Here is an 18,196-nt window from a genome sequence, read left to right as displayed (position 1 = left end):
ACTTAAAAATCATATCGTCAAGTGTTTCGTGTAAAGTCTGGCTCAGTACAAATAACTGTGTGTTGCCCTTTATTGGTATTGGAACACCTATAAATAATGCGTCTCTTAGAAATGTTCATCGTACTGTCATGGCTGCTCCTTTTTATTTATCTCCTTAGATCCGAGTGAACAGCTCTGAGAAATTTAAAGTAAAGCAAGTAGATGATGAAAAGGAGCTAGAAATTGCAGGGGTGTGGAGTTGGATTGTGGAATCGACAGCATCCATGTTAAAGGAAAAAGTGAATGAAACTTACATTAACGTTGATCTTTTCAGCAACAAAACCTGCTTCAAAGTGGAACCAAGCAACACAGAGGCTCAGTATGACGTTCTATTGACAAAACGTGAGTTTTTCTTACTGTATATCTATTCACTTTCTTACTGTATATCTATGCTGCCACCTTCTCTCTCATAGAACGTCTTTCATAATGTTGATTGTTACTATTGGGGATTTTTTTTCAATATCTATTTCCATGTGCAAATGTTTTGCCAATTGCTTCTATCTGCAAGCAGTTTCCTACAAATTGATCCTGCAGCTTTATAAACCAAGCAACGATTAAAAACAGGCCAAAATCAAAATATCCTTTTTGATTTTGGTGAAATGCTTATGAGAGTATATAATATGTCCACTATATCACTGATTTTCTGGAAAACAGGGAAATATTACCCTATTGGAGCCCTTCTAATACAGGTTAAATAGTCCCAGATTTTTTAATACAAGGAAGCAGGATAACACAAGCAAATTACCAACACAGTACATGTATATTTGTTGTAACTCTTTAAATATAAAATATTCCTTTTTTCTTCCTTAGACGAATAACTCTGGAATTCAGTCAGTCTGTGGTATATGTTTAGATGCAGAATTTTTCATTCTTGTGTTGAATTGTACTGAGGTTGAAGCCTACAGACTTCATCCCTCTCCACAATGTTTATCACGTATGTTTATCTGCAAGCTATTTGACTGTGGATTGTGGAAACTGCTTCATCTGAACTTGATGGTCTTGTGTAATTTTTTTGGGGGGGCTGGGGGTGTAATGCACAGCCAATTTAGTATAATTTTTAAAAAAATGTTTGACTTATTGAATCCTCAGTATGTAATGGACTGGAGGTATTAACGAAGTCATTTGAACAGTTCTGAAGGAAGCAGGGCTTTTTTTTTCTTAGTTTTTTTTAGTCTGCATATTTGTTGAACAACCTCATGGTGCATTCTTCTCCTCTCCATCCTATCCTTTCCAGGTTTTGATCCACAGCTGATCCTTATCTTCACTTTTGGGCTCCTGCTGTTTTTCTATTCTGAGACCTTAAGCAGGTAAGATGGAGGGAAGGAGTAAAATAATTTTGCACAACAAAATAAACGTAAGAGACACAGCAAGTACGCTAGCTATGGTGATGGTAGGATGATCAGAGGATTAGATAGGGTGGACAGTGAGAGTCTTTTCCCGAGGATGATGACTTCAGCTTGTACAAGGGGGCATAGCTACAAATTGAGGGGTGATAGATTTAAGACAGATGTCAGAGGCAGGTTCTTTACTCAGAGTGGTAAGGGCGTGGAACGCCCTGCCTGCCAATGTAGCTAACTCAGCCACATTAGGGGCATTTAAACAGTCCTTGGATAAGCATATGGATGATGATGAGATAGTGTTAGGGGGATGAGCTTAGATTAGGTCACAGGTCGGCGCAACATCGAGGGCCGAAGGGCCTGTTTTGCGCGGTATTGTTCTATGGTTAATGTTTCGGTTTTTTAAAAAGTAGTTGTAAATGGGTATTGATTTTTAAAAAGTACTTAAGTTTTGAGTATCTCACTTCAGACATGATAGAAACCTGTTGTCACTTTTTTGTAAGAGAGGGGAACATGTTGGCCTTCTGTAAATTCTACATGAACAGTTCGTCCTTTTCCTTGCGCAAACTCTCTCATAGCTAACTGCTCAAAAGTAGCCATCTGGAGGTTTCTATCTTTACCAAAGCCATCTCAACCACTTCCTCATTTCTTTTTTAACAGCCATGTTATCCTGCTTGCTGCAAATCCCTCTGCAGTTGCACTCCACCCCTGCAAAATGTCTGTTTACCCCCAACCATTTGTAATGCTGTACAAATTCCAAAATTTCTCTAGCCTTCCACCCATCTCAACCCAGGTACTGCACTTAATCTGCTCAGTAAATCTCTTGGTTCTTGTGGTTTCACTTTTTTAAAATCCCTATTGTTTATATGGTATACTTCCTCATTTCATTCTTGAATCCAAAGGCTACAGGGTGGAGCATAATGTGTGCGTCATTGCCCTTATGTGCAACATTTTAAAAGCAGCACAATAATCTGATGCCAGAAGCACTTCATAAGTATGTATCAAAAGTAGGTAGCGCACCTAAAAGCAATGCAAGACCCAGGTAGAAGCGGCAGTGCAACAAAACCAATCTAAATAGGCAATGCAATTAAGTGCCGTACTACAAGAACCAGGTGACAGCAGCAGTGCAGCAAAGCAAACCAAAACATGGGCAAAAGGCAACTAAAGAGACCATGCAGCAAAACGTATCAGAATGGACAGCACATTGTAAACATGCAATGCATAGGTCACGCAGCCACATATGTGCTGCAAAATACGTTGGGATAAATAGTGCATTTAAAGACCTTGCAAGAATCAAGCAGCAATGGCATTGCAGTAAAGCGCATTAAAACGAGCAGCACGTTTTGAACATAATGCAATACACAGGCCAGGCAACCACAGATGTGCTGCAAAATACGTTGGGATAAATAGTGCATTTAAAGACCTTGCAAGAATCAAGCGGCAATGGCATTTGCAGTAAAGCACATCAGAATGGGCAGCACAGTTAAGCGCAATGCAAGAGCCAAACAACAGCGCCAAGACAGAGGTGATGAAAATGTCAGAAATTGACATCAACAACAAGCCCAGGAGGAAACTGCAGAACATCGAACTCAGTTAAGTAATTAATTTGTTATACACCTTTTTAAGCTTAAAAGGTAAATGAGTATGTGTAAATAGATGAGAATAATTACCCAAATGTGTTAAATTTAATAGATTAAAAAAGTAAACAGTCATTAATTAGACATTAAGATAAATGTTTGACAAATTAATACTAGGTGTAAAGTGAGTCTGTTGGCTGTAGTTGAGTTCAAGGTTCCTTTACGTTTTAAGGATGAAAATAATTGTATTCTGCAACTAATTATGCAGAAAACTCGGACCTTAGAGTAAAATGTAGGTATGGTAAGGGGAGAGTGTGTGTGTGAGGCTATGGGAGAGAACCAAGAGAACATAGTGGAAGAAGCTCCACAGATGCATTCCTGTCCAACTTTGCATGACAGAATCAATGCAGATAAATGGAGTTAGGATAGAGATTGGTCATGGTCTGACTTGAATAGATGAGCGAACGTGCAGGCTGAGTATCCTCTTGCTTTCATTTGTTGATTGTTTGCCACAAGATCTGACTTATTCATCTAAAATCTTACAGTTTGGTTTCCTTCTCATTTAACTCTCAAAGATAGAGACTGTTTCCCCTCTCCTGGCTTGATCCCGCATCTCTTTCAGACTTGCCTTCTCCCTGACATTTCCAGATTTACCTTCTGATTTGGTGGTTCCAAATTTTGCTATCTCATTGAGAGACCTATTTGGCTGTAACCAGCTCACATGTCTTACACTCCAAGGAGCCATTGTATAATTGATTTGAATTCTTAATAGAATGTGACCAGTTGTCTTCATTTTATTGCTACATCATGACTGAAGCTCATGCCCAATCCTGTGAGCTTCAATCTGAGTAGGGCTTGCTTGCAAGCATGAATTTTAGAATGGAGAGAATGTAGTGAATCTGTCCCTGCTGCCTTTCCATGCCATCAAGTGAGTGTCTCTGGATTAGAGGCCTGGTATCAGTCAGCTGATTGAGCTCTGAATTGGAATGTTGTGCTGAGGGTTGGGAAGAAAATACAAGAAATATAGAAGCATAGGAGCAAGAGGAGGCCATTTGGCCCTTCGAGCCTGCTCCTCCATTCTTCATGGTGATGGATGATTGTCTGACTCCATAGCTTAATCCGGCTTTCTCCTCATAACGTTTGATCCCATTGGTCCCAAGTACTGTATCTAGTCGCTTCTTGAATACATTCAATGATTTAGCATCAATGACCTCCTATGGTAATGAATTCCACACGCTCACCACTCTTTGGGTGAAGAAATGTGTCTCATCTCCATCCTAAACTGTCTACCCTGAATCCTGATATTGTGATCCCTGGTTCTGGACACACACACCATCAGGAACATCATCCCTGCACCTACCTTGTCCAGTCATATTAGAATTTTGTAAGTTTCTGAGATCCCCCGCCCCCCGCCTCGTTCATCTGAACTCTAGTGAAAACAATCCTAACCTAGTTAATCTTTCCTCATACGTCAGACCCGCCATCCCTGGAATCAGCCTGGTAAACCTTCGCTGCACTCCCTAGAGAGCAAGAGCATCCTTCCTTAGAAAAGGAAACCAAAACGGCACACCACGTTCCAGGTGTGGCCTCACCAAGGCCCTGTATAACTGCAACAACACATTCCTGCTCCTGTACTTGAAACCCGTCACAATGAAGGCCAACATACCATTTGACTTCTCTACTGCCTGCACTATTTGCATATTACCTTCAGTGACTAATGCACAAGGACACCCAGGTCTTGCTGCACACTCCCCTCCCAATTTCTAGCCATTCAGGTAGTAATCTGCTGCTTTGTTTTTGAAAATTGACACAACAGGAAGGAGTGATTTAATTTTTTTCTTCCCTGATAGTTTTCTATTTTTTAAGAAAAGGAGGCCAGATAATTTTAAATTTTGGTTGCTGCGATAAGAGTTTTGTTAGAAGTCTGTTTATATGCCTTTTGCATTTTGTAGAAGATACCAGCTGGTGCCCGGGGAGATTGTGTTCTCATGTTGGTGCTGCTGTTTTAAATATAGATCAAATGTATTTGACATTCTTCCTTTCAGAAGTCAGATTTTCTTCTATACAACAGGAATGGGTATTGGAGTTTTGGCTTCACTCATCATTCTCGTCTTTGTTCTCGCTCGTTTATTCCCCAAGGTAGGTTGGTGAGCAACTTTTCCCAGTGTGAAAAAATTACTTGATTCTGTTTGTGAGTATGACCTGGGACAATGATGAAGAATATCTGAATATTTTCACACTTTGTAGCTGTTGTCGCATTGTGTTTTCAAACATAATGCATGTTTAGCACAAGGTGAAACCTATGAGAAGTGTCCCAATCTCCAAACAGGAGCCATTTCTGTACCAGTGTGAATTTTGTCTTCAAAAATATTTTAGTGAAATTACAATATGCTGAATTAAGGGGTTCTGTGCTGTATACATCTACCTTACTTGAAGTTAGGTAGACATTCTGAATTACTGTTTTACCAAAGACACTGGTGTATTTGAATGAGAGAGTTTGCTGGTTAAGTGATTGTTGTGAAGATTACTTTAGGGAAGAACAAAATTCACTGTTCAGAATGGTTGGAGCTTTCCTTCTGTATTTAAATACTGCTTTGACAGTTCAATGATACAGGATGAATGTTCCCCATGTAATTAAACACCAAAAAATTAACTTTTTTCAAATTTTATTTCCTCCCTTTTACTTTGCAGAAAAGTTCTCTCTACTTGCTGATGGCAGGTGGTTGGTCTGTGTCTCTGTATCTGATCCAAGTGACACTAAGGAATTTACGTTTTCTGCTAAGAGAGTGTTGGCAGTATGTTTTAGGTGAGATGGTTTACTTTTTTTTTAATATAGTAGATGTAGAATTTCATTTAAAATGAATTCCCAGTGGGGTGATTCCAGCAAAATCTCAATTTTCATGGTGCAGAAGGAGGCCATTTTAGTCTGTGTCTGCACAAGCTGTCTGAATGTGCATTGTGACTTGATACTATTCCCCTGTCTTTTCCCATAACCTTTTACATTGTTTACGTATAAACAATCATCCAATGCCCTTTTGAATGCCTTTTATTGAATCTGCCTCCTCCACACTTCCAGACACTGGATTCCATCCTAACTACTAGTTGTGTGAAAAAGGTTTTTCCAAGTGTTATATTGGCTTCTTTTGCAAATTAATTTAGACTTGTGCCCCCTCGCTCTTGACTTTGAGTTTTCTCCTTTTATGCTCTGTCTAGACCCCTCATGATTTTAAATTTCTATCTAATCTCCTCCTTGGCCTTCTCTCCTCCAAGGAAAACAGACCCAACTTCTCTAATTTATCCTTGGAATTGAAGATTCTCATCCCTGGAAACGTTCTTGTAAACCTTTTCCACACTCTCCAGTTTATCCATGTTTTTCTTGAAGTGTGGTATCCAGAACTGCACATGATACTTCCACTAACATTGAACAATATTGTACAAGATTACCATGACCTCCATTCTCTACGCTTCTATTAATAAAATGATAATTTTTACTCTGACTTTGTCAATAGAATTTTGTAACTAGTGACTTTGCCTTCAGACCATTACTTCAATAATATAATATTTGTGTTGAGGTTAATAACCAAGGATACCATCTTGATATACTGAAAGCATGTTCTCATACCATCTGCGTGACAGATATATAACCGTACCACCTGTGATACTGGATGAACAGAACTGAGGCAGAGTCCTCAACTGTTGTTCTGTCATCTTTGGAACTTTTATCTCCTAAGTGTTTTATCCTTTCCAAAAAAGTGTGGCATGAGGCAAACGGCCTCCATCAGATTCTGAGCTATATTTCCAGAGGAGAACTTGGTTTAATTGGTTTGTGTGCTGTGTGAGGGACCAGATAGAAAGTCTTCAGCTCTAGCATTTTTACAAATGCCTTTGTGGGAAAGGAGCCAAAGCTCACTGAGCTCTTGGGAGTATGTACAAGCTGCTTCTGCTTCCGTTATGTGGGATAGTTGATGGTGCATTATAAATGTCACATGATGACATTTGTCAATAGAATAGCCATGGTATTGTACACAGCAGAAGAGGTTATAATTAGCCAATTTGTGTATGTGTGCTTGTCTAACTTTATCCAATAAATTGCAATTCAGATCGAGAATTGAAACTTCACCCTTTTTTAAAATTTTCAGCTGTGGCACATAAACAAATAAATTATGCATATGATTCTCAATTTTGTTATAGAACAGCATTTAATCTTATGTTTTTATTTAGATGTTATTCATTGATCTCGGTTGCACGATACAACACTCTCTCTTGTCACTATAAAACTGCATATTGTCCTATTAACTGTGAAGTACTACAGATTATCTAATGTCAGAATTTAAATCCTCCAAAAAGTTATTTTAAGATGGACCTACATGTTATTCTGAGAAACCAGATATTATTGCAATAAACTGGACCTTGCAAATGTTTTGCTTCTCAAAGCACAGTCCTTCTGCTTGAAAATATTTACAAATTCAGAGTGTTGTTGATTTTTATGCATTAATATCACTGAGTCATTAGCATGTGGATTTTTTGGCAAGGGAACTGGTGTGTATCACATGGGAGGACAGTGGTGTAAAGAGCAAAAATGCAGATTTTGAAACTTGGAAAAACATTTCTGTCTCCTCAGTCTTATCGTGCTTGAGCTAGCTAGGTGAGTGAATCCAATATCTAACAATGTTTTTGTCAGCAGCAGGCAATATGTAAATTGAGAAGGAGCTTGGTAATCCTTCCTGTTGCTTTCCCCCTCCCCACTGCAATTGTTTCAATCCTTGAAGAGATCAGTTAACATTTTTTTAAGGGATGAATTTCCTCAGTGTCCAACAGAAATAACTGAAGGGCAAATTTTGTGCTATAATACTTTAATTGTGAAAAAACAAGCCAAAGTTAAGATGGACCAAACGTTGCATAACAAGCAACTAATATGCTAAGCCAGAGAAAAGGTACCACTTATTAGTTAATGAACAGCTTGCCTAATGCTCACTGTGTAACTATCATCAATTGTTGTAAAAATCTATCTGCTTCACTAATGTACTTTAGAAAAGGAAATGTTGTCCTTAACTAGTGTGGCCCATGTGTGACTCCAGACCCCCAGCACGGTGTTTGACTGCTAATGGTCTTCAGAAATGGTCCCAGCAAACCAGTCAGTTCATGCGACAGTTAGAGATGGGCAACAAATGCTTGGTCCAGCCAGTGGCACCAACATTCCATGAATAAAGGGGGGGACAAGAATACTTTGATCTATTTTAACTCTTACATAACCCTTCCAGCAAATATGTAGCCTTAAGGCTAGAAATTCCAAGCTTTTCAGCAGGCCCCTTTCTCCCTGCCATTGCTAAATTGAATCTGCTGGTAATTGTGGAAAATTATTCCATGTTGTCTTTAGAGTATCCTTGAGCCAACTTTTTAAAAATCTTTTGTAGGTATCGTCAGCTAGGCCAGTATTTATTGCCTGTCCCTAACTGCTGCTTGTACTGACTGGATTGTTGGGGCCATTTCAGAGGGCTGTCAGCTACATTGCTGTGGGTCTGGAGTCACATTTAGGCCAGACCATTGTAAGGGAAGCAGATTTCCTTCCCCAAAGGGCATTAGTGAACCAGGTGAGTTTTAATGACAATCGACAGTAGGCTTACATTGTTGCCGTTGGGCTTTATTTAGTGCTTTATTCCAGATTTTTACTGAATTCCTATTGCATCATTGTGGGATATGAGCCAATCCCCAGAACATTAGCCTGGGGTTCTGGATTATTTCACCAGTGCTATTACTATTATGCCACCACTTTCCTCCAAATAGCAAGGCCCACCTCAGTGACTCTTTAATTCTGTTCCAGTAGAAAACTCATTCTGGCTAGCAGCCTGCTTGGTTGCAAACAAAAAAACACACATTTCACCACTGCAACTCCCAATCTTGCTCTCACTGTCTGGGGCCGAGGTGGGGGAGAGCGGGTTAAGAAAAACAACAGCTGGCCTTGGTAAAGGACCACGTTTGTAACTCTGAGAGGTACCTTAACACTCTCTTCTGCCTTCATTCTTCTGCCAGCCCCCTCACTTTGCCAAACAGTAGTGCTGAGTCAGCCTGCCTCCTGGTAGCCTTTGGTTAATAGCACGCCACAGCTGAGAAATTATCTAGATTGTGACATTACAGATTATGAAGCTAAAACAGATATGTAATTTTATGAAGGTTTTTCTTCCTGTACTATTGATGTTTCAGGTTATGTGACAATATCTGCCATCATCAGTTTTGCTGTCTGCTACAAGTATGGCCCACTGGAGGAGGACAGAAGTGTCAATCTTCTAAACTGGGCCCTACAACTCATTGGACTGTTACTAATCTATTTTGGTGTCCAAGTACGACAAGTTGCTCTGGCACTCATCATTGTAGCTTTCTGCATCAAGAACCTAGAGCGCCCACTTAGGTGGACGTACACTGCGTACAAGTAAGTGTTTTGTGTAGAAACTCTTCCCTAAAGTTGAAATAACTTGATGTTCAGCTGTTGGCAAATGGATAAAACCAGATTTGTTGTCCTGTTATCTGGAGAAAGTGAATCACATTGACATTACTCTGATACAGAGCAGATGGATGAAGAATAAAACTAATTATTGATGAGAATATCTTGACACTGGTTTTGGAAAATGACTCCGACCTCAGTGCTAAATGTGGAGCTACTAGCAAGGAGAATGGAATTTGAATCCAAGTCTTGATTTGCATTTCTATTCAAGACAATAAAATGTTATGTAGTCCCTTTTTTAATATAGAAAAACATCCTTAGGCACTTCAGAGATGCAGTCACGAAATGACTGCCAAACCCATGAAGAAAAGCAGCTGACTAAAAGCTTGGTTCATGTGGTAGGTTTTAAGATGATTCTTAGAGATGGAGCTCAGGAAGAGGCATTTTGATGACACCAATTTGTGCCTTTATACCAGTATCAAGTAACTTTCAGGAATTGTTCTGTGTTACTTTCACTACATATTCAGATGACTATAATTGGAACTATTGCTTTTTTTAAAAAGTATAAGTATAAGACATTGCAGTCCTTGGCGGCGGGGGTGGGGGGTGTGACTCAGGCATTCAAGGCTGTGGCTGGCCACCACCTTTTCTAGAGCAGTTAGGAATGGACATTAAATTCTGATCTAACCAGCAATGCCCACATTCCACCAATGAATTCATACGTTGAGTTGCTTAATAAGAATGCATATTTTCACACTGCATTGTCATGTGATGATGTCTTGCTTACATAGCTGACCCTGTTGGTATTGTACTCAATAGGCATGTCCCTGCAATGTTATGAAAGAAGAATGTGGTGGGAGCACCTAGGGCAGGTTGTAAACAGGTGAAGGTTTGGAAACAATTTCGTTATATCTCCTTGAGATTGTGTAGTGACTCCTAAAATGAATCGAGAACTTGGAAAGATCATTTCCGATAAGGTTCCCATTCAGTTGATAGACTGGTCCTTCTGATTGTGTAAATTCAAATAATTTTTAAGTGTATAATAAACACACTATTGAAATGAGGGGATTTTAGGTATATATTGAACGGGGAAAATGAGCTCAAAGTGTTGACTGTCGCAAGGTAAACCCTGAAATTGGAGAAAAGGAGAAAAACTCCTATGAAATTGGTGACCTTTTTCATAATTTTTTAAAACTCTAATTTCAGACAAGTGTTCAAGGTAAGAGACAAACCAAAGCCCCGAAAGCTTCTAACTGAGGAGGAATATCAGAGGCAAGGAGAAGTAGAAACACACAAAGCCCTGGTGGAGCTGCAGCAGTACTGTAGAAGCCCTGAATTCAATGCGTGGAAAATGGTGTCCAGACTTTCAACACCAAAGAGGTAATGCTTGTCTTTAAAATGTGTTTAAATACCCTTTCTTCTTCTGTCTCTAGTCTCGAAGAAATGTGGGCAAAACGCCTGTTTCAGGCCCTTGAGTTGGTAGTTGATTGATGTGCAAGACCCTGGATAACTTTTTTCCCCCTCATTCTACCTTTTGTGGAAAGAGACATCCAAGCCTTAGTTAATTATCTGCCCTTGATCTCACAACTGAGATCTGTGTCACAACTCACTTGGGGTAGTGTGCTGGAAATCAAGCTCTGCTTTTCCTGCAGCTGCCACAAATGTTCAAAATATTAAAGTGCGCAAAATTCCCCAATTTGCCCTGATATAAACACCCTTATACACATACATACGGATGTACAAACATGGAAACAACACGTGGAAGGAGGGGAAACAAAAACTGGATAGACGGTTGAGTGATTTCTGGCTTTCCTTTTCCAAATGCTTCTACTCATTTGCAAGAAGCACAGGACCGCTGGTTCACTTGTGAAATGTTTGATTTGTCAATTGGAACTCCACTTGCAGCAGCTGCTGCAGGAAAAATTAACTGAATTTCTTCAGGTTTGAGGTGAGTTTGACTGTAATTGAGTGTCAGCTCCTAAGCTGATGGAGATCAAATCCTTTCTCTGTAACTTGCTCAATTACTTGAGACCCACTCACATGGCAGATGGTAGTCTTTGATGTTAAGTATCATAAATATCCCCATCAGTGGCTCTCTTCTCCCTAGCTTGCCATTTATTAATCCCTCTGCCTGTCCTTCTCTCCCCTTTTGGGGTCTGTCTCCACCTATCACTTCCTCCTTTCACCCACCCTGGCTGTCTTCAGCATATACCAGCTTTTTCCTAGACAGCATGACTTCTGAAGAAGGGTCACTGACCCGAAATGTTAACTGTGCTTTCTCTCCAACGATGCAGCCAGACCTGAGTTTCTCCAGCAACCTTTATTTTTATTTGATTTCCAGCACCCACGTTCTTTATTTTATTTCAGCTATCTATGATGCTTGCCAAGAGTGTTGGCTTACTTGCTTTCAAACCATGCAGGCATCCTTTCAAAACACTTGTTTTAAAACAGTTCTTCCTCATTTCACAACTTACAAAACACAATAAAAGGAACATGATCCTTGTGTCAGTATTTTGTGTACAGAAATTGCAGATTGTAAATGCAGTTTTTTTTGTGTGGGTTGGTGCACGCAAGTTGTGTATCAGCACTTGTGTCCAACTCCGATTAAAACCCAGAAAAGTTTAAAAGATGAAATAGGAAGAGGTGATCTGACCCATCAAGCCTGTTGCTTTCACAGACTGAGTTTGCAAAAGAGTTTTTCCTAGCTTTAACCACATCCATCAGCATGGTAAGATGTCAGAGAAGTTGGTTCTTTCTCATAAGAATAATTCTAATTATTGCTCAAGACCTTTTGCTTGACTTCTGCAACATACACTTGGTATCATGTTGGACAGGTACAATGTCTTTACACCTGTGTGTTGTGGTTGGACAGCTTAGACTGTGAAGTGCTTCTTGAATGCTGCTATTGTCTGCTTCCACTACCACCTCTGGCAACGTGATCCAAGCACTCAACACCCTTTGTGTGGTAAAACCTGCCTCGCACATCACTCTTAAACTACTACGCGCACACATGTGCACGCACACACACCTTGGACCTGTGTCTCTTAGTACCTGACCACGCCACCCCAGGGAAAAGGCCGCACACGTTCCACTCTACACATGCCATGCACAATCTCATAAGCTTCTATCAGGCTGCCCCTCAACCACCTGTAGTCTAGTGAAAACAGCCCAAGTCTATTCCAATCTTTGATTATAGCTAAAATCCCCCATACCAGGCAACGTCCTGGTAAACCTTTCCTGTACCCTCTTCAAAACATCCACATCCTCCTTGTAGTGTGGTCACCAGAACTGAATGCAATATTCCAAGTGTGGCCTAATTGAAGTTCTGTCAAGCTGCAGCACAATTTGTTTATCCTTTTATTCGATACCCCTTCCAATAAATGGAAGCATGCAATAGGCCTTTTTTTTTAAAAAGAAAAACCTGTTATCTACCTGCACCTTCAGTGATCTGTGGACCTGCACACCCAGATCCCTCTGTATATCAATATTGCTAAGAGTTCTTCCATTCACTGTATAATTTCCACCTGTTTTGACCTTCCAAAATGTATCACCTCACGTTTTTCCGGATTAAACTCCATCTGCCATTTTTCCGCCCATGCCACCAATTGATCTATATCCTGCTGTATCCTCTGACAATCCTCCTCCCTATCCACGACTCCACCAACCTTTGTATCATCCACAGACTTGCTAATTAGACCAGATATGTTTTCCTCCAAGTCAGTCATGTAGATCATGAACAGTAGAGGTCCCAGCACTGATCCCTGTGGAACACCATAATCCATTCAGAAAAGCATCCTCCACTGCTACCCTCTGTCTCCTGTGACTAAGCCAGTTCTGTATCCATCTTGCCAGCTCACCCCAATACCATGTGACTTAACCTTTTGTACCAGTCAGCCATGACGGACCTTGTCAAAGGCTTTATTGAAGTCCACATAGATAACATCAACCACTTCTCCCTCATCAATCATCTTTTGTCAGTTCGTCAAAAATAAAACCCGATAGAGTTGGTGAGGCACAACTTCCCTCGCATGTTGTCTATTGCTAATAGGGTCATTCACTTGTGAATGGATATAGATCTTGTCCCCGAGAATCTTTTCAAATAGCTTTACTACCACCAACATGAGACTCAGAGGCCTGTAATCTCCAGGATTATCCCTGTTACCCTTCTTAAATAATGGGACAATATTGGCTATTCTCCAGTCCCCTGGGATTTTACCTGTGGCCAAAGAGGAGACAAAGATGTCTGTCATTGGTCAGCAATTTGTTCTCTTGCCTCCCTCCGTTCTGGGGTAGATCCCATCAGGACCTGGGGACTTATCCACCTTCATACTTTTTAAGATGCATAGCACCTCTTACCTTTTAATAGCAACTTGGATTAGAAACTCGACACTCCCTTCTAAGATCATCCTCCATCAAATCCTTATCTTTGGTGAATACTGACACACACACAGTATTTGTTTAGGACTTCACCTACCTCTTCTGTCTCCACAGATAGATTCGCCCCTTTCCCTGGCTACCCTCTTGCTTTTAATGTATGTATATAAAAAAAACTTGGGATTTTCCTTAAACCTGTTTGCTAACAACTTTTCATGACCTTTTTTTTAAAGCTCTTCCTTGTTTCGGTTCTTTCTTACTTTCCTTATGTACTTCAAGGACTTCATCAATTCCCTCTCTGCAACAACAACCCAAAACAGAACACCCCTCGTCCTCACGTACCACCCCACCAACCTCCGGATCCAACACCTCATCCTCTGACGTTTCCGCTATCTGCAATCCGACCCCACCACCAAAGACATTTTCCCCTCCCCACCCTTATCTGCTTTCCGGAGAGACCACTCTCTCCGTGACTGTCTTGTCTGCTCCACACTCCCCTCCAGCCCCACCGCGCCTGGCGCTTTTCCCTGCAACCGCAGGAAGTGCTACACCTGCCCCCTACCACCTCCCCCACCCACATCACAGGCCCCAAGAAGACTTTGCACATCAAGCCGATGTTCACCTGCACATCAAGCCGATGTTCACCTGCGCATCTGCCAATATGGTACACTGCATCTGCTGTTCCCGCTGTGACCTCCTCTACATTGGGGAAACCAAGCAGGGGCTTGGGAACGGCTTTGCAGAACTCCTACGCTCGGTTCGCACTAAACAATTGCACCTCCCAGTCACAAACCATTTCAACTCCCCCTCCCATTCCTCAGACAACATGTCCACCCTGGGCCTCCTGCAGTGCCACAATGATGCTACCTGAAGATTGCAGGAACAGCAACTCCTATTCCGGTTGGGAACCCTGCAGCCCAATGGTATCAATGTGGAGAGATAGTAGGAACTGCAGATGCTGGAGAATCTGAGATTACAAGGTGTAGAGCTGGGTGAGCCTTGGGTCTAGGCCCGAAATGTCAGCCCTCCTGCTTCTCTGATGCTGTTTGGCCTGCTGTGTTCATCCAACTCTACACCTTGTTATCTTGGTGTCAATGTGGACTTGACAAGCTTCAAAATCTCCCCTCCCCCTACCGCATCCCGAAACCAGCCCAGCTTGTCCCCGCCTCCCTAACCTGTCCCTCCTCCCACCTATCCGCTTCTCCCACCTCGAGCCCCACACCCATCTCCTACCTGCTAAATTCATCCCACCTCCTTGACCTGTCTGTCCTCCCTGGACTGACCTATCTCCTCCCTACCTCCTCACCTTTACTGGCTCCATCCTCGCCTCTTTGACCAGTCTGTCTCCTGTCCACCTATCTTCTGCTCTATCTGTCTTCTATCCGACTCCCCTCTCTTCCTATTTATTTCAGAATGCCCTTCCTCTCCCCCGTTTCTGAAGAAGGGTCTAGGCCTGAAACGTCACCCTTCCTGCTCCTCTGATGCTGCTTGGCCTGCTGTGTTCATCCAGCTCTACACCGTGTTATCCCGTTATCCCATTCTCCTAGACCTTGTGTACGCTTCATTTTTCTTTTTGATCAAGGTCATAACATACATGGTCATCTAATATTCATGTAATTTGCCATACCTATCCTTCATTCTCGCAGGAACATGCCACTCTTGAACTCTGAGCAACTGCTGTTTGAAATACTCCCACATATCCGGTGTAGATTTACCCTCAAACAGCTGACCCCAATTAGTATTCACCAGTTCCTGCCTAGTATTGTAGTTTGCCTTCCCTCAATTTAACACATTCACCTGAGCACTGCTGTTATTCCTTTCCATGAGTATCTTAAAAACTCACAGTACTATGGTCACTACTCCGAAATGCTCCCCTACTGAAACTTCACTCACCTGGCCAGGCTCCTTTCCCAAAACAAGATTCACTATAACCCTTTCTCTGGTTGTGTCACTTATTTTCTTCACTGGTCTCTTCGAGTCAACAGCCAGGTAATCTGTTCCCAGGCATCTCCAAATGCAGCTTTTGAAATTATCCTTTAAGAGCAGGGCGAGAATAACCTTTGAGACTTTGCTTTTCCTCCTTTTCTCTTCACCCCCCCCCCCCCCCCCCCCCCCCCACCCAAAGCAAGTCTTTGTTCTGCTTGTTTTGAGTGAGATGGTGTCATTTGCACTAACTCTTATTCTGTAACTTTGGTGTTGTATAATGACGCTTTAATTTTTTTTCATCTTAGAAGCTCACCATAATATTTTTGTAACAAATAAAATGAGATATTGGTGTTTTTGTTTTTTACTTGAGATACTTAATGTTAGTACCATGTGTTCTCATCTTGGGTAAGCCTGGATCTGATGCAGAGTGAAGCTCCTACCTACTGTGTTATAACAATCACTTTTTTCTCTCTTTTTCCCCAAAATCCCCCAAACAAAAAGCTCAGTCCACCACTTGCCCCAATTTGAATCTTGCCTCTACTTCCCTTACCAACTACCTTAGATCTTTGAGCAAATTTATCAATTTGTGCCAAGGTACCATAGTTTTGAGCAATGTATTTTAACTTGGTTGAGTGCTCCAATGCTCCTAACTCTTGTTAGAACTCCAAGCTAAGGCCAGGCTCTGAAACATGGTCAAGCTGTGGCTTCAGAGATTTCATTATTTATCATTTCCTGGGATGTAGGCATTGTCAGCAGGCCAGCATTTGTCATGCATCCCAGATAGCTCTTGAATTGAGTATGACAAATAAGATTCACCCACTGTGAGTCTGGAGTCACGTGGAGGCCAGATTAGGAAATGATGATAGATTTCCTTATTTGATGGACATCAGTGAACTAATGGGTTTTCATGACAATCAACAGTGGTTTCATGGACACCATGACTGACAACCTTCAACTCCAAATTTATTAACGGAATTAAAATTCCACCAACTGTTGTCTCAGTTGCCAAGTGCAGTGCTGAGTGTGAGATCATACAGGCAAGAAGCTCCTGTGTTTGATGTCCGGTCCAGTATATTAATTGATCTCATGACATGATGGTAAGAGTTTCCAACTGACCTCAGTACTCCAGGCTTTGGAGAATTAATGTCAGCCAGGGCTCTGGTTTCTGGCTGTGCTATAGTGACACATTGAAAACTCTGGCTGAGGATGCAAAAAGGAGAAGAAGCTGGGCTGAAAGATCCAGTTTCGAGTCCCACCCACTACTTAAGTGTGTCATAACATGTCGGCGCATGTTCATTAAATATATTGGGACTTGGGTAGTGGTGCTGTCTCTACCTCTGGGCTAAAGTTCCAGATCCAAGGTTCCCCTGCTCCGGAGATGTGCTGTATCATGTCTAAATGGGTTGATTAAAAATAATTAAAATGAAGGGAAGATAGGATTCAGCTCTCATTGCCCCTCTGAGCTGGCTGTTGACATACGGTCTACAAATACAAACAAAAAGTGTCTTGTTAGATATAAGACCATAAGACATAGGAGTGGAAGTAAGGCCATTTGGCCCATCGTGTTCACTCTGCCATTTAATCATGGCTGATGGGCATTTCAACTCCACTGACCTGCACTCTCTCCATAGCCCTTAATTCCTTGCGAGAGAAAGAAATGATCAATCTCTACCTTGAAGTCATTTAACATCCCAGTCTCCACTGCACTCTGTGGCAATGAATTCCACAAGCCCACCACTCTCTGGTTGAAGAAATGTCTCCTCATTTCCATTCCAAATTGACCCCCTCTAATTCTAAGGGTGTGCCCACGGGTCCTAGTCTCCCCGCCTAACGGAAACAACTTCCCAGCGTCCACCCTTTCTAAGCCATACATTATCTTGTAAGTTTCTATTAGATCTCTCCTCAACCTTCTAAACTCCAATGAATACAATCCCAGGATCCTCAGCCATTCATCGTATGTTAGGTCTACCATTCCAGGGATCATCCACGTGAATCTCCGCTAGACACGCTCCGGCGCCAGTATGTCCTTCTTGAGGTGTGGGGCCCAAAATTGGACACAGTATTCTAAATGGGGCCTAAGTAGAACTTTATAAAGTTTCAGAAGCACATCACTGCTTTTATATTCCAACCCTCTTGAGATAAGTGACAACATTACATTTGCTTTCTTAATCACAGACTCTACCTGCAAGTTAACCTTTAGAGAATCCTGGACTAGCACTCCCAGATCCCTTTGTACTTTGGCTTTGAGTTTTCTCACCGTTTAGAAAATAGTCCATGACTGTATTTTTTTTCCAAAAGTGCAAGACCTCGCATTTGCTCACGTTGAATTTCATCAGCCATTTCCTGGACCACTCTCCTAAACTGTCTAAATCTTTCTGCAGCCTCCCCACCTCCTCAGTACTACCTGCCTGTCCACCTAACTTCGTATCATCGGCAAACTTCGCCAGAACGCCCCCAGTCCCTTCATCCAGATCATTAATATATAAAGTGAACAGCTGCGGCCC

At 41.6% G+C, this 18,196-nt stretch overlaps 1 protein-coding gene across 1 annotated transcript in view; it reads left to right on the top strand.

Moving 5' to 3' along the window:
• The window catches only part of nemp1 (nuclear envelope integral membrane protein 1), a 46,378-nt gene that overhangs the window by 25,507 nt on the left and 2,675 nt on the right, over nucleotides 1-18,196 (top strand). Inside the window, exons 3-8 of the mRNA XM_059643479.1 lie at nucleotides 159-381; nucleotides 1,274-1,346; nucleotides 4,999-5,092; nucleotides 5,645-5,759; nucleotides 9,155-9,380; nucleotides 10,599-10,772. Coding sequence (XP_059499462.1) covers nucleotides 159-381; nucleotides 1,274-1,346; nucleotides 4,999-5,092; nucleotides 5,645-5,759; nucleotides 9,155-9,380; nucleotides 10,599-10,772 — 905 coding nt within the window. The remainder of the gene's footprint in view (nucleotides 1-158; nucleotides 382-1,273; nucleotides 1,347-4,998; nucleotides 5,093-5,644; nucleotides 5,760-9,154; nucleotides 9,381-10,598; nucleotides 10,773-18,196) is intronic.

Source organism: Stegostoma tigrinum, chromosome X (genome assembly GCF_030684315.1).
Source record: "Stegostoma tigrinum isolate sSteTig4 chromosome X, sSteTig4.hap1, whole genome shotgun sequence".
NCBI lineage: Eukaryota > Metazoa > Chordata > Chondrichthyes > Orectolobiformes > Stegostomatidae > Stegostoma > Stegostoma tigrinum.
This window is presented reverse-complemented; position numbering and strand designations above follow the sequence as displayed.